This window comes from Epinephelus lanceolatus, chromosome 24 (genome assembly GCF_041903045.1).
Source record: "Epinephelus lanceolatus isolate andai-2023 chromosome 24, ASM4190304v1, whole genome shotgun sequence".
Taxonomy (NCBI): Eukaryota; Metazoa; Chordata; class Actinopteri; order Perciformes; family Serranidae; genus Epinephelus; species Epinephelus lanceolatus.
In genome coordinates this window covers 15,214,567-15,228,949 of record NC_135757.1, presented here as the reverse complement: position 1 = coordinate 15,228,949, position 14,383 = coordinate 15,214,567, and the positions used below count along the sequence as shown (strand labels likewise).

General features: G+C 41.0%; 1 protein-coding gene across 20 annotated transcripts in view; it reads right to left on the bottom strand.

Moving 5' to 3' along the window:
- dmd (dystrophin) overlaps positions 1 to 14,383 on the bottom strand; it is a 376,736-nt gene that overhangs the window by 54,521 nt on the left and 307,832 nt on the right. For 13 of the 20 annotated variants that reach the window (XM_078165601.1, XM_078165594.1, XM_078165595.1 and 10 more), the window contains 3 exons: positions 13,457 to 13,520; positions 10,262 to 10,322; positions 4,886 to 4,921 (listed from right to left, as the gene is read on the bottom strand). In XM_078165601.1, the coding sequence (XP_078021727.1) occupies positions 4,886 to 4,921; positions 10,262 to 10,322; positions 13,457 to 13,520 (161 nt within the window). Of the gene's footprint in view, positions 1 to 481; positions 722 to 4,885; positions 4,922 to 10,261; positions 10,323 to 13,456; positions 13,521 to 14,383 lie in introns of those variants that run through there. The other 7 variants (XM_078165599.1, XM_078165593.1, XM_078165605.1 and 4 more) reach the window with 2 other exon arrangements.

Genomic DNA, 14,383 nt, shown 5'->3' with positions numbered 1-14,383 from the left:
AAATTAACGTCCTGTTTTTCTGTTCATACGCTCAGGGCTCCATCCCTGACATGCAAATACATATGTTTACTTATACCAGTGAATATTTTTGCAGTATGCTTCAGATTTGTCCATAAAATGCATGTGAACATGCTATGTGACATTCATTCGTTATGCATTTTGGATGGACTTGCAGAAATGGTTTAACAGCACACAAGAAGGGAGAGCATCTAACGTTATTTCTCTATCTGGAAAATGTAATTTGAATGAATGGTCCAGTTTGTATGCGTATTTTTGCGCAGATAGTGACTACTGCTGGAATACTGTGTGTTTCTGCAGAGTGTGGGGGATATCTGTGCCCCTACTCTCCGCCTCTCTGCTGCCCATGAAAACCCACAGCCAGTGTGCTGTCTGTGTGAACATGTTTACTGCATTACGACCAGCACAATTACCATCACCATTATTAATCACCACCACTAACAGTTCCCAGCCCAGCACTCACTTCCGAAGCTGCTCCCGCATCACCGGCCGATCAGAGAGCTCCGCGTCCGGCAGATATTAACTGATTCCTGGGCAGAACCGAGGCGATATCCCGACCCCTCCGCGGTCCGACCAAGCGTCCTCTACCACCGGCGAGAGGCGTCCGAGATTACCGTGTGAAGCCTACGTGTGTGTATGTGTGAGTGTGTCGGTGTGTGTTCCTCTGCAAGCGGCAGCGGTGGGTTGCAGAGGCTGACTGGCCAGCGAGACGCGAGGGTCAAACAACCGTAATAAAACAAAGACCACTTCCGCTTACCGCTTCAAAATAAAAGCTTCAGTAAAAAAGATGCCGTGCTTTTGTTTCTTGAATAACCACACGTTAAAAATCTGTTAACAGAGATACTATGGTGTCATCTAGCATTAGGTAGATGGAATAATGCAACATCATCAAAACAATCTCTGCAGGCTTGCTTGTGATTTAACTGTCCAACAGGAGATGAGCTGGCTTGCTACCATAAAGAAACTGGACATGGTTCAGGCCCCTAAGAATGCTGCTTGGCTTGGCCTCCAATTTTTTCCCAATGGCAAGTCATGGTATTGCAGTGACAAAATCCTATTCAGGGAGCCACATACCCTGGAAGTATACCTGAAAGCTAAAAACTGGCACTTGCGTTTATCTGAAGAGGCGCCATCTTGTTGTCCAGTGTCCAGATCTAAAAATACATCCATGAGGCAGCAAGTGAAGGCAATAGAAAATTGCCTTAAACCTGCATTCTTTCTAATGGCCAGCAGGGGGTGATTCCACTGGCTGCAAAAAGAAGTCTAGCCCCTTTTACACTGCCTGTTCATGGCAGGAATATTGCACTGTTATCCCGTCTTGCAGTTCTGTATAAAAGGTATGATGGCGGAATGGAGGGACAGAGTTGTCTCTCCTCGGAGCCAGGAACGGAGGTAGTGACAATGCTGAACCGATGTCTGTATAAACAGGAAAGCTAGCAGGATGGAGTCATGGGAGGCATGGGTGTGACGTTTTGATGACGTGTTAAGCGTGTGACCCATTGCTTGAGATTTAAAAATGAGATGATAGCAGTTAGCGGCTAACTCAAAGACGAATAGAAGCGGCTGAGACATATAGCAGAGATGGTAAATGATTGTTATTTCTATTTAATTGATAATATTAGTTACCCCAAAAGCAAATAACTTGTTACAATCTTATTTTTGTTGTCAGTCCCCTTCTGATTTAAAATCCTACAATCCATCGAATCCTGGAATTCCTTTCCTCATCATCATGCATGCAAATCACAAAGCAGTAAGCTTGCTTGGAAAATGAAAATGCTTGCACTCTGCAGCTAGAAAAATCCCCATTACTTTAGTATTTCTTCCACCACTGATGGCTACGCAAGATATGTTAAGAAAATGGCATGTTAAGATTGAACCATCCGACATATTTGCCACCTTTATTTTGAAATCTAACTAAACACACTTCCGATCTAAGCCTGTCTGCCTCTGGGAGACTTGACACAGCTCAGATAGACGAGGCGGAGCTCAGGCTCCCTGCCTCCCTTCCCCCAATCCCGCTGTTTCTGAAAGCAAAGGAGCCTCGACACCATCCGAGGAGGTTTTTCACCTCCCTGACGAGAGAGAGAGAGAGAGAGAGAGAGAGAGAGAGAGAGACTCTTTGCTTTTCAAGGCACACATATTTCCACATTCAAGGCCATAGAGAGATAGAGAGAAGAGAAAGAAAGAGGGGCAGAAGAAGAAGAAAGATAGAAAAAGAGGAAGAGACAAAAAAGGCAGGGAGACAGAGGAGGAGAGAGGAAAAGGGCGCTTTTTGCTTCTACAAGGAGCACAGGACAGAAGAGAGGAGAGACAGGAAGAGAGAGAGGGGTAGAAGAAGAGGAGGGGGGGGACTCTTTGCTTTGGGAATCAGTGTTCAAGGCTTGAGAAATGTAGGCTATGTTGCACCAGCAAAGAGAGAGAACAGCCTGTAATTTATAGGCAAGTCTCAACTGTTATTTTATCCCCCACAACAGTATGTCTTTATACCTGAGTGTGTGTAGGTGTGTGTGTGTGTAGCAGAGAGACATGACAGATTGAGACGCAGGAAGAGGACAGAGAGGGATGGAGTTAAAACATAAAACAAATCCCAATTACTGATTTCAAGATTTCAGATGTCCTTTTGCATCTGACTGTGTTTGTGTAGGAGGTCATTGATCTAAACTCACCGTGGGGAGCATGCTTGCAGTGAGTCGAATCAAACACACCCTCACAGGACAGGGTGGGGGGTGGGGGTGGGGGGGACAAGGTGGATGTTGCAGGTTTGAGGAAATCATCTCCAGAAGCAGACACGTAATTGTGCACAAGAAGCAGTTGGCCAGCCATATGTTGTCGCGCTGTGCCCTGAATGTTTATGAGAGTGTGTTTGTATGCGTGACACAGTGGGGGTGTTTTGCCAAGTGTGTGTAGGCTATAGCCTCAGTGGTATATTGTGTGAAATATGCAATGTATGCATGGACACTGTATGGCTCAAAGTATGCAGACATCCCTGTAAACACTGCATACTTTTGGGTTGGGGCTTGTTTTCATGGTATGGGCACTTTAGTTCTAATAAAGCATACATTGACAATGAAAAGGGATAGTTCCAGTTTTCTGAAATGGGGTGTATGAGATACTGATCCATAGTCAGGTTATCACAGTAGATGTCAGTCAGCATGCCCCAGTTTGGAGAAGCATGACGGAGTCCGACATGGAAACTAAACAAATGTATTTTAGCCACCCAAAACAAGTCAGTTTAAGCGTACGCTACATTTAGACTATTTTTACCACTCTACCTTACTATTAGTGATTTGTGACGGTAACTGAAGCCGTTATATCACTTTCTTTAAAGCCACCAGACTCCATTGAGAAAAACAGTAATTTTGGCTTCCTCAACACAGGAGCTGCTGTTCTACCACTGCATCGATCAGTTAGTTTGTGTGTATTATTGTGTGACTTTGGCATTTCAAAAGGTTCGTTTGGATTCACCAAAGTCACACAATGACAAAAACAAGCTAACTGATTGAAGTAGCGGTAGACCAGCAGCTCTCATGTTCAGCAAGCCAAAATTACAGTTTTTCTCAAAGGAGTCTGGTGGCTTTGAAGCATAGATGGATACCTGAAACTGTGATGGGCCTTCACATCTTCATCTCACTGATCACAGTGGGTATTTAAAGATGGCGTTTCTGTTTGTATCTTATTACAAGTCTGAGGAAGAGCCTGCGTTGCTCGAAATGTCACTTGACAGAAAATAAATGGATAAATGGGAGCTCTATCGGTGTGCGGATCATCTTTTCCTTTTTTGATGCATGTTAAGTTTATGATCCAGCACCCTTTTAATATTTCTTTGGGATGTGCGTGTTATTATCTTTTTCCTTCACATCAGAACAGGCTGTCTGACAGAAAGGTAAAGCGGTGATAATACTCTCAATATAGCATAAACTTAAACTTAAATAAAGTGTTTAGGTGGGACTTGTTTAAGGTGGCTAAAATACATTTTGCCGCTGCCCCCACCCACAGCAATACATTGCTTAGCTTCTGTGCTACCTCTCCAAACTGAGGACATGTTGACTTCAAGATATGTGAACCGTCCCTTTAAGACGATAATATGCAACAAACTTGGTGGCTCTTGATTTTGCCAGTTTGGTGTGGAAGAATTTGACTGGCCTGCAAAGAGTCCTGACCTCAACCCAATGCAACACGTTTTGGCTGAACTGAAATGCTGAAATGTCTTAGCACCAAACATTAATAGTCAACCTCACTAATGCTTTTGCAGCTTGAGGGCAGTGGCTGAAGAAGTGTTCAGATCTTCTACTGAAAGGGTATTGCACTTCCACGCAGTGTGGGGATTCACAAGAGACAGATTTAAAAAAAAAAAAGAAAAAAAAAAGGGTCAAAATCAAAGCAGCACAGGCAAACATATCCTGACTTTTAGTTCCTAGTATAAGTCAGGGCCCCAAACCATTGGATCCTACATTTCCCACAATGCACTAACTGCAATTATGTCTTTCATTAGATCCTCTCAGCCTAGGAAACTCCCACAACTTTCAAACTCGGTTTGTAACGCAGTTATTTCCTGTATAAACATGCTCTCTACAAGCCCAAGCTGAGATGAGCTGAGACATCATCAGGGATATATTTTTTTCCTCATAGTATCAAAAGTAAAAATACCTGTTATAAAGGCAGAATGACCTCTGCAAATATAAATAAATTTTCATATACCATTGTATTACTATTACTTACTTGTAAACATAGTTGTCAAATAACTGCAGTGGAGTTAAAAAGTACACTTTCTCCCTTTAAAATGTGTGTGCATGCTGCATACAGTAAGGGGATGTTTGTGTGTGTGTGTGTGTGTGTGTGTGTGCATGTGTGGTCAGCTGGCACTCACAGGGCCTCGGTCGTCTGGTCAGGTCCAGCTTTCTCACTGCATGTGGAGAGGAGAATCTGTCACTTCTCTTTCCCTCCCTCCTTCCTCCTCTCTCTCTCTTTCTCTCAGGTGAATGCGTTTCTCTCACTTGCAGTTAGTTCCATGTCAGACATGGAATCTCTCTCACTCAGTCATTAAGGGTTAACTCAAACACACCAAACTGCTAGTTGCTGATTACCAAACCCGTGCAATCTATTGTATGAGCTCTCTTAACTGCAGAAGAAGCAGGAAGTGAGGTTGACCAATCACATCGTGGGGTTATTCTGACCAATGAGTTAGGAATGTGAGGTGGGGAGTTAAGCCGAGGCCACTGTTGCTACAGTAACGATGTAACAATTACAGGATAAAGGCCTGGTTACATCAAAAAAATGCAACAACTACATTCATCCTTGTGTATTTGCAAAATCCATGAGCCTGGAAGCTTGGTGACCCTGGGGAAAACTCACTGCACACTAACAAACTAGAGTTATTAAAGGGGAACACGCATGCTACCTGTCAGTTACCAACATGTATTCATTAAATCTCCATCACTTTAAATGCTGGTGTGACCAAGCCTCAATGGAAAATTCTAATATGTGGTGTAACACTAGGACTAGTAGAGATGAGCCAGTAAACCATCTCAATAATGTCAATTACACAGCAATACCTTACCAAAATTTGCTACCACTAGCTAACATACGCTAACATAAGCTACATGTCATACCATACCAAGAATGTGTGTTGCAGCACAAACCCTGAGGCTGCATTTTATTGCTAAAGAATTAAACAGGTCATTTGTAGCAGAAGGGAAGTATTATCTCTTCTTTCAAAATTACAGTACATGGTCTGTTTTTTTTATTTGTGCTGCATCATATGACACTGTGTGAGGCTAACTGTGTGCGGTAACACTTAAATACTACATGATGCATACACTAACTGTATTCACACTACAAACGACACAACAACAGGCTACAAGCATGGATGTTTAAAAAGAACTGGATACAGTGCCAGAGGCAGGACTTGCTCATTCTTATGAAAGTTTCTCAGTGGGGCATGAAGCCAAACAAAGTTGGACTTCCTGGGTGTAAAATTACCCACATCATCCACTTTGTGGGACCATAGAGCAGGCACACTGGAGAGTCTACTGGCCGAGTGACTAACTTCCAGTTTAGCACTCTGCTAACTTAAATGGGGATGAAATGATTTAATCACACGGCTCTTCTAGACTTTTAGACTTTAGAAAGGTTATCGGTCCAAATGGTCATTTCGTTGGGATTGTGATGCTAAAAAAAAAAAAAATATGCGATGATTTACAGATGTCTCTTTCCCAATGTATGTCTATGGGAAAGTCTTTTCGGACCCCAAGGCATCAAGTGACAACCTTGGAACTTGTAGTTACACAGTTTAGCTACTATGTCAACATGCCTTCAAAGTCCAACAAACTTCCTGGGGGCCTAGGGGCAAGTCATTTTCAATGACCACCGGTGACATGAAGCTACAAACTGACGCCCAAAACTTGTTGCTGCGTGACAGGCGTGATGCGAAGTTGAACTGGCCTCAACTTCATACAGCACTCCAATCAGGGTTAAACATCAACCACTTGTATGTTTTTGTTTCAAGCTATAGTACTGTGTTATTTAGCTAAATTTGCTGACTCTATGCTATCTTTCTGTGTATCGCGGTGCACACTGAGTTGCAATGGGCTGGCGAAATGTGAGGTAAAATGGGGCTCAGAGACTGATCAAAAGCATTTTTGACCAAATACAAACTTTAGTTAACGTTCAGTCGAGGTGCTTTGTTGCAAACATCAGACACACACAAGTATGTCAACAAGTGCTTAAGGAACAATCCAGTTGCAACTTAGGGATAATGTACATGGCCACTCTGTTGCTTTGTCGCTCATAGTGTGAACACACACTAGGTTCTGTAGGTCTGAACAATGAGAGGTCCGGCAGGAAGAGGTTAAAGCCCCTCCAGATTTATCATAGCTTCACTCTAAAGTATTCAAATTAATGAGGACAACACTGCTCAAAGGAAATCAAAAAAAATCATAAAATGTTTACCAAATGATCTCTCATGTTTAACCCAGGGAAATATCTTTGCTGCACCAACTCATGAGCAGTTAGACGTCTGAGGCACAAGCTGTAAGACAGTACTTCCAACTGTGCTAACACACCCCACCTCCAAAACTTCTGCTATCTGCTGATGAGTAGTAAACAGTTTTCCGGCATTCACCACTGCAGCACAACTCAGTTGCTCAATGAATAATGACGTAAATAACGTCCAAAATTTTTACCCACCATGCAGTCTTTTGGCAACAGCAGCGTTTTAATAGGCCTATAAGTCTTTGCACGTTTGGAGCATTGTAGAGACGATCATGTTATAGTCAGCAGGAGGGAAAAGCTGAGAGCGTACAGCTAACCCATGTGGGTAAATTTGCATCATAGTTTTAACTGAGTTGCAGAAATACATTAAGTGTGATGATGACTTCAGCCCCTTATGTTGTGCTGATCATGTTAATGAAATGATTCAATTATTCTAAATTACAAAATATTGCATTTGAGTGGATGGATGGATGGATGGATGGATGGATTGTAAAATGTCAACAGATAAAGAATTAAATGTACTAAATGTGGAAGCACAAACAGCTTCAAAGAAAGACAGACACAAAGACTAAATGAATGAATATAAGATGCCATTAAACACTAAGAGATACCACCAAAGCCAACAGTTAAGGACTGAACAACACATTTTGCAGACACGTGCAACACTGCATCAGTCCAGCTCAAAGTATTAAAAGTCAGGATGAAACAATGTTTTGGCTAGATCTCACTTCCTTAATGTGACTGTGCTGAAACAGGATGTTGGGACAGGACATCATATAAGCCAATTAGACATCCAGGGGCTGCATTTAAACGCCACCATGTTATTTCAGAATTTTGATAAGTCCCCTTCATGAAATGGATGGTTGTAACAACAACATTTTATACAGTGTAAACTGATAAGAAAAAGTTATGGGAAAATAGCGTCCTGATATGTGCCCTCAAACCTCAAAGCAGTATGGATACGACAATGTGCAATTACTATAAAACTAGAGCCTACAGAGGCTTTTAAATACAAAACTGTTAAAGGTAGAATTTTCACAGACACCTTTTTAAAAGAAAGTCATTTAAACTTCAGGTAATATGATGGTATGTTGGCACAATTCAGGCCATGACATTGATTCAGAATTTTTTACGTTAAAAAAAAAAAAAAAAAAGGTGCAATACAGCAAAATGTGTAGAGTGAGGACTACAATGGACTTTTTGTAAAAACAAACTGTTTTTTTTTATCTCTTTTATATTTTTGGAGATTGTTCAAAAATAAAAGTTTTAACTCCATTAAACCTGATGGAGCTCAAGATTTCAAAATGTAGCTCCTGAATGTTTAAATTAGACGTTCCAAGCCCCACTATAATAGACACTGTGACCACTTTAAAAGATTTTAGACAGATTTGAAAAATTCATTTTAGTTGTTATATCATTTTCATTTCCCATTTTTTAAATTTGCTACAACTTGTAAGATAAAAAACTTTCCAAAATTCACACCTTCAGAACTACAAACGGTTGTGTGAGGAGAGTCTCTTTAAAATAACTTGAGTACTGCCTTCTGAAAAATGCAGTGGACATGTTCCCCAGCTCTGATCGGCAGTGATGGAAACGCGGAAACGACACCTGGATTGATGCTCTAAGCACCACCACAAAAAACAGTCCATCAAATTAGTCTTACTTTAGAGTTTAAAGTATAAGTGGCTCCATCACTGGCCTCCATGTTGCTATCTACTGTTTACTAATATGTTTTCTGGCGCCTTCCGGATGCTGAACATGACACACCAGAAAAACAGTATAAAGACCTACTTGTCTACTACAGAGCCGACTCTGGTCGACTGGTGATGAGAAAAGAGTCAATTCAATTTATTTCAATTTACTCCTTTTCCAGGAAAAAAGGTTTCAAGAGATTTTGAAAAATTACTTTGAGAAAGGAGGTTAATTTTATAAAAGGAGATTCCAACTTTTTACCCACTTATAGGTAAAGATAAAAGATTGTTTTTCTAACGAATATTTTCGAAAAGTTGGCTGTAATATTGTATGTTTTGTATTTATGGTCATTTGTATGTACAATTCTGTAACCACTAGGTGAAACTAGAGATGTCCTTCCAATAGATTCGTAGAAGGACCAACCAGGGGCCGATAAAGATAAGACTGTCTACACTGTGGTGCTGGTGAGCTGCTGCACCCATAGTCAGAGTCCTCCCAGATGTCATCGGAATACGTTAAACGGACATGACCTCTTAACAACGCATTACGTGGTGGAGCTGACAAAAACAATGCCAAAGCAAAGTCAGTGAGGATCTTGATCATGGTGGACACAGGGATTAAGTATAAAGAGTGAGAAAGTCCGCATTGTGCTGTATCGGTCAAACCAACTTGGACTTTCAACCACGAGACCACTGTTTGTGTCACCTGTAAAAGCTAAAGTCAACATACTAGTTACATGACTTCACAGACTTTCGATAACTGCGCCAAGTACTTTCCGTAGGTCCTTAATGTAACGATGCAAAGAGAAGTAGAGAGAAGTATATGTCACTAATGTCTCGTATGTAGGTATTGTAACTGAAACCATGATCATTTCCTAACTCAACCAAGTAGTTTTTGTTCTCTACAGCTGACCAAGGTTTATCTTTACCTAAACGTATCCAAAGTGTGACCGTTTCAGAACAAAATTGTGACTGTTTGTGACAGACTTTGCATTGTCATTGTTTTCATGTTACCAGCACATAATTTTAGCAATCTTAATTCCCACCACCACTTATTGAATTGTTTAAAAGTCATGTCCTTTCTGTTTCCATGACACTTTGTTGCTGTGTCACTGCATTCAATCAAGTCAGAACACCAGTCTCTGACACAATCCAAATGAAGGCAAGATAGCCTGAAAGTGTTTGGTGAAAAACAGCTCTAACAGATCCACAAACACCCAGGAATGCTTAATGTTGAGTCCTAAAATTTTTAATTTGCACTTTCTTGGCTCTTCATGTGCAACATCATTTGACTCAAACTTTTTCAAATACTTTGGCTTAGGCTGGATTGCTGTAGTGTCAATGCACAGTACACACCACTCTGTTAGAAGATTAGTGCACTCAAGTTACAAATTTGTGCTCCTTTCATGACATTTAACCAGACCATTAGCCAGTGTCCAGCATCAGCATCACCAGAACGAGTACTAACTAATGAGGTCAGAATTTGTGTGTGGACTGGTGGAACTGTTATATAAATAGCAGTGAAGAGACATGCTGGCCACAGCTAAGAGGTCAGTACTTACTTTATGTAGTAGGGCACGTTGTTTGGGGAGATGCCCTGCTCGAAGGGGCTCTCTACAGATCCTGCTGAGACAGAGAAACAAGGGTCAAAACAACTGTTCAAACTGTCTGCAGGCGATTAAACTTTTCACATACACATTTTACTGCAGGATCAACATCCTGTAGGTCTAACAAGAGCATGCACATCCAGGAAGTGTGTATGCAGCATTTACCAAAACATCACGCGTAGTGAAAAGTTTTCTTCAAAGTAATATACATGATAATGAAAAACAGCAGAAAAACAAGAAATATTGCTAATTATCTCACTTATTATGCCCACAAGAGTTGGCACACCAACCATTAAAGCAGACTGTGCTTTCTGGGAATTGTCAGCACAGTTGGAATGCATCTCTGACCAATCAGATTGCTTGGCTGAAACTACCCGCTGTATAAGCGTTATTGTGCCCCACGGGTAAAATTTGCTGCAGTTAAAAACAGAACGATGCATCGTGGAACAAACTGCCAGAGCACATGCGGTGTATATCAACACAGCAGTTAGATATGAGAAACGTGTACATTCTTACTGTTCTCACATTATCATCTTCACTGTCATCTTTATTATACCCCATCACCATCTCTGTCTGTCGGGCTGTATCTATTACAGCTTCATTATCAAGCTAGAAGGACCATTTATATATGAACAGATGTGACACTGTAAGTAGTGCCTCATCCCCAAAGACTTATTACCTCCAAGGAATATTTCAATCTATGTTTTGTCCTTTGATAGCATATTTGACAAATGTAGTTGCTGTTCTCCTATTTTTTTCCACCATCTTACAGAATATCAATGCTATTTAACCTCTTCATTTGTACCTGAAGTGTCAATTTCACTTTTCGTTTCTTCCTTTTCTTATGTTGTTCTTACAAGCCCCCCTGTGGTTCGTCAATTTTAATCACCGCCATGAGCGTATGAGCAATGTTGTGATCTTTTGTTATCTGTGGTCTTATAATTACTCTGCAGATGAGCTGTAATTAAACTAAAGAGAATTGGTGAGAAAAGGCAGCCAGCAGTTTGATGAGTGGCTCCAGGTGGACATCCTTAAATGAAAAAATATCATCCTTGTAGTATTATACTTTCATACATCATTAATCTGCATTGTTTAATGTATTCCAAGAGTCACTTTGTTTTCCTCTTGGATGCCAACTCCAGCTCTGGTTTCTACAGAACGTCTGTCCTACATTTTTACAAGCAGCTGTGATATGTCAGTAGAGAGAGCGAGTAGAGAGAAGTGATAATTGTTGCTTGTGGCTGCTTTCTTGTCTTTTTTTTCCATTGTTGTCTATTAATCACCAAGCCCTGCTTAGCGAATAGCCAAAATGAGTCACCGTGGCTACGCCATCCAACTTTTCAAGTCAAGTTAATTTTATTTATACAGCTCTGATATCACACATCACAAATTTGCCTCAAGGGGCATTCCTAAACTGCACAAAATTTACAGTGATAATGATGACAGATATATCACTCGTAGTCGTTTCAGAAATAATATGTCCTTCACTTCACACAGAGACTTCTTGTTTCTAGCCAGAAACCGCAAAATCTTGTTGGATGACATGATAGCTGTGGCTAGCAGATTTTATCGGCTCCAGCAAGATAATTTATACTAACCTAATGATTAGGTCTTCTGTCTTTGGCTGACCCATTCTTAAAAAAGAACCTTGTAAAAATAGTCTTACATTTGCACTAGAAGGCTACATAACATCTAAATGAGCACACTAAAATATGTTCTGAATCTAAAATCTCTTGTCGCAAAAGCAAATATCTCCTGTGCACTAGCCCATAAGTTTGACTGACTGACTGAAAGTACCCGGAAAAAGAGACAAGACTAATAAAAATGAACACAAATACAGTAATGTTTTTTGGGAAATGAGCTCTTCAAGTTATAATTATTAATTGCTGCTGGCTCATTTTTGTTAGGGAGGTCTCATTCCTTTCCTGTTTGGCTGACGTGGCACATGGTCATTAGCTGAGCATCAATCCACTGTCAAACAGCCATGACAGTTCTTTATAGAGAAATCTCACATTTCCAATATGTTTTACAATGGACATTTGCTGTTAATGTGTTCAACCCGCAATTGCAGAGATGGACCTTGAGCTCCACGAACTGCGGTACCTGGTACAGCTATGGGCAGAAAATAACCCTTTTGTTCACGCTGCATTTTGGTGAACTTTCAATGCTTTTTGCACAAGTACTAAGTGCCTAATTTTGCACAGCTTTCTCACTCTCAAAACATCCTAATTAAAACTACCCGAATACATTATGAGAGGAAAGACAGAATTAAGTTTTTAATAAATCCTCCTACGTAGGAGATAATATCCTGTATGTAGGAGGAGATGATATCTTGTACGTAGGAGATAAACTTTGGTTTTGCCCAACATTTCCCACATTCTTTTCCCACCTTGCCTCTCAGGGCTTCCATAGATAGCTGTTTGGCAAATGTAACACTATCTTGGGTTGCTGGAGTGTAAACTTCTCGTAAGAGAACTACTAACATCAGCTGAAACTCTAATTCAGCAGCATTTTCACTCTGACACAATAAATGTGCTGATTGGAAATGGGGGTTTTCTAATTTAACCTGTAATGTTGTTTGCTAATGTTATGCTCCTTGGCCTGATAGTAATGCTAGTTTACCACTGTAAACAATGAATGAGTTTGCAGCTCATGTTAGAGCCAAAAAACACACTGCTTAATCCATTCCTTACACTTTTGTTCTTGTATTTCTGGTTTGGGAAAGGCTGAAGAAAAAGACACGACCCAACACAACCTTAACATACAAAAACAACCACAAAAAACAACAACACAGACCTAATGAGCAGCCAGAGGAGAGAGAGTCTTTATGTACTCTTTGCCTGTTCACTTATTCAGTTATTCAGTGACCTGTTGACAGTGGAGTGCTGTGTCACTCTCTCTCGCATGCTAACACGTCACTAATGTGAGTGTCACTGAGCGAGATGGAGCCAGGAGGGGGATGCCTCATCTCCTCTAAGACATTTTGTCTTAGTTCTTTCTTATACGCACACACGCACACACACACACACACACACACACACACACACACACACATACACACACATACACGCTGAGTGTTCTTGTCAACTGTCAACAGTCTGATGTATGCAGGTAGGTGTGTGTGCACGTGTGTGAGTGTCTTTTACTCACCGTGCAGAAGGCCAAAGTCCCTGTGAGCGTCTGTCAGCTGCTTTAGATGTTCATTGATGGAGATCTGATGGAGAGAGATGGAAAGAAATGAGATAGATAGATTCACTGTGTCCTCATGTGCTAATGAATATGACAACACAACAAAAGAATCAACTGTTTTGTGGCCATGAGTAAAAGTTCAGCCTTCAGCTTCCACAAAGTAATGAATAGCTTTTTAATGCGATGACAGGGACACACTGGGGGGTGATTTTGTGTGTGTGTCACTGTGAACCATGACACATGATATACTTAAAGAAAGAGCAGTAAGTAGAAGTACAAGGATGGGCAGAGGGAGGGAGAGGGAGGGAGAGGAAGGGAGGTGGGGGAGACACAAAGACAAGCATGGAAGAGATAATTGAATTTGTAGTGGAGGAATTAGAGAGGATGCAGTCTCCTGTGAGTCTCCTTCAGCTCTGAATGAGCTGTCTATCTAGATGGAGTTGAGATAATTGTGCCAAATCAGCAGAGCTCTGTAGGTACACACAGCGAGGTGGGGCTAAGCCCAGGGGGTGCACACACTTGTCTCATGGCTCACAGATTTCCATCTAAACAGCAAACTCTGAGCTTGTCATTCATCCAAATCTAAACACCTATTTTGTATGCTGGCACTGATTTCACAATATCATCGACTTTATGTAAAGTACCATGCATCACTGGCATGAAAATCCTATCTTGATGATTCTCATGTTTAAACTTTATTCAACACCTGGGGAGGGGCGGGGGAGTAGAAAAAATATCTTTATCCTGGGACATTGTCAACAAAACTTAAACAAAACAATATTTGTTCAACAGACTTCTAAAAAGAGCAGAAGGCAGTTACTAACAGGGTTCAATGAGTGCACAAATGTAAAGTGCTCTCGATAAAAAAAGTGCTATATCGATGCAGTC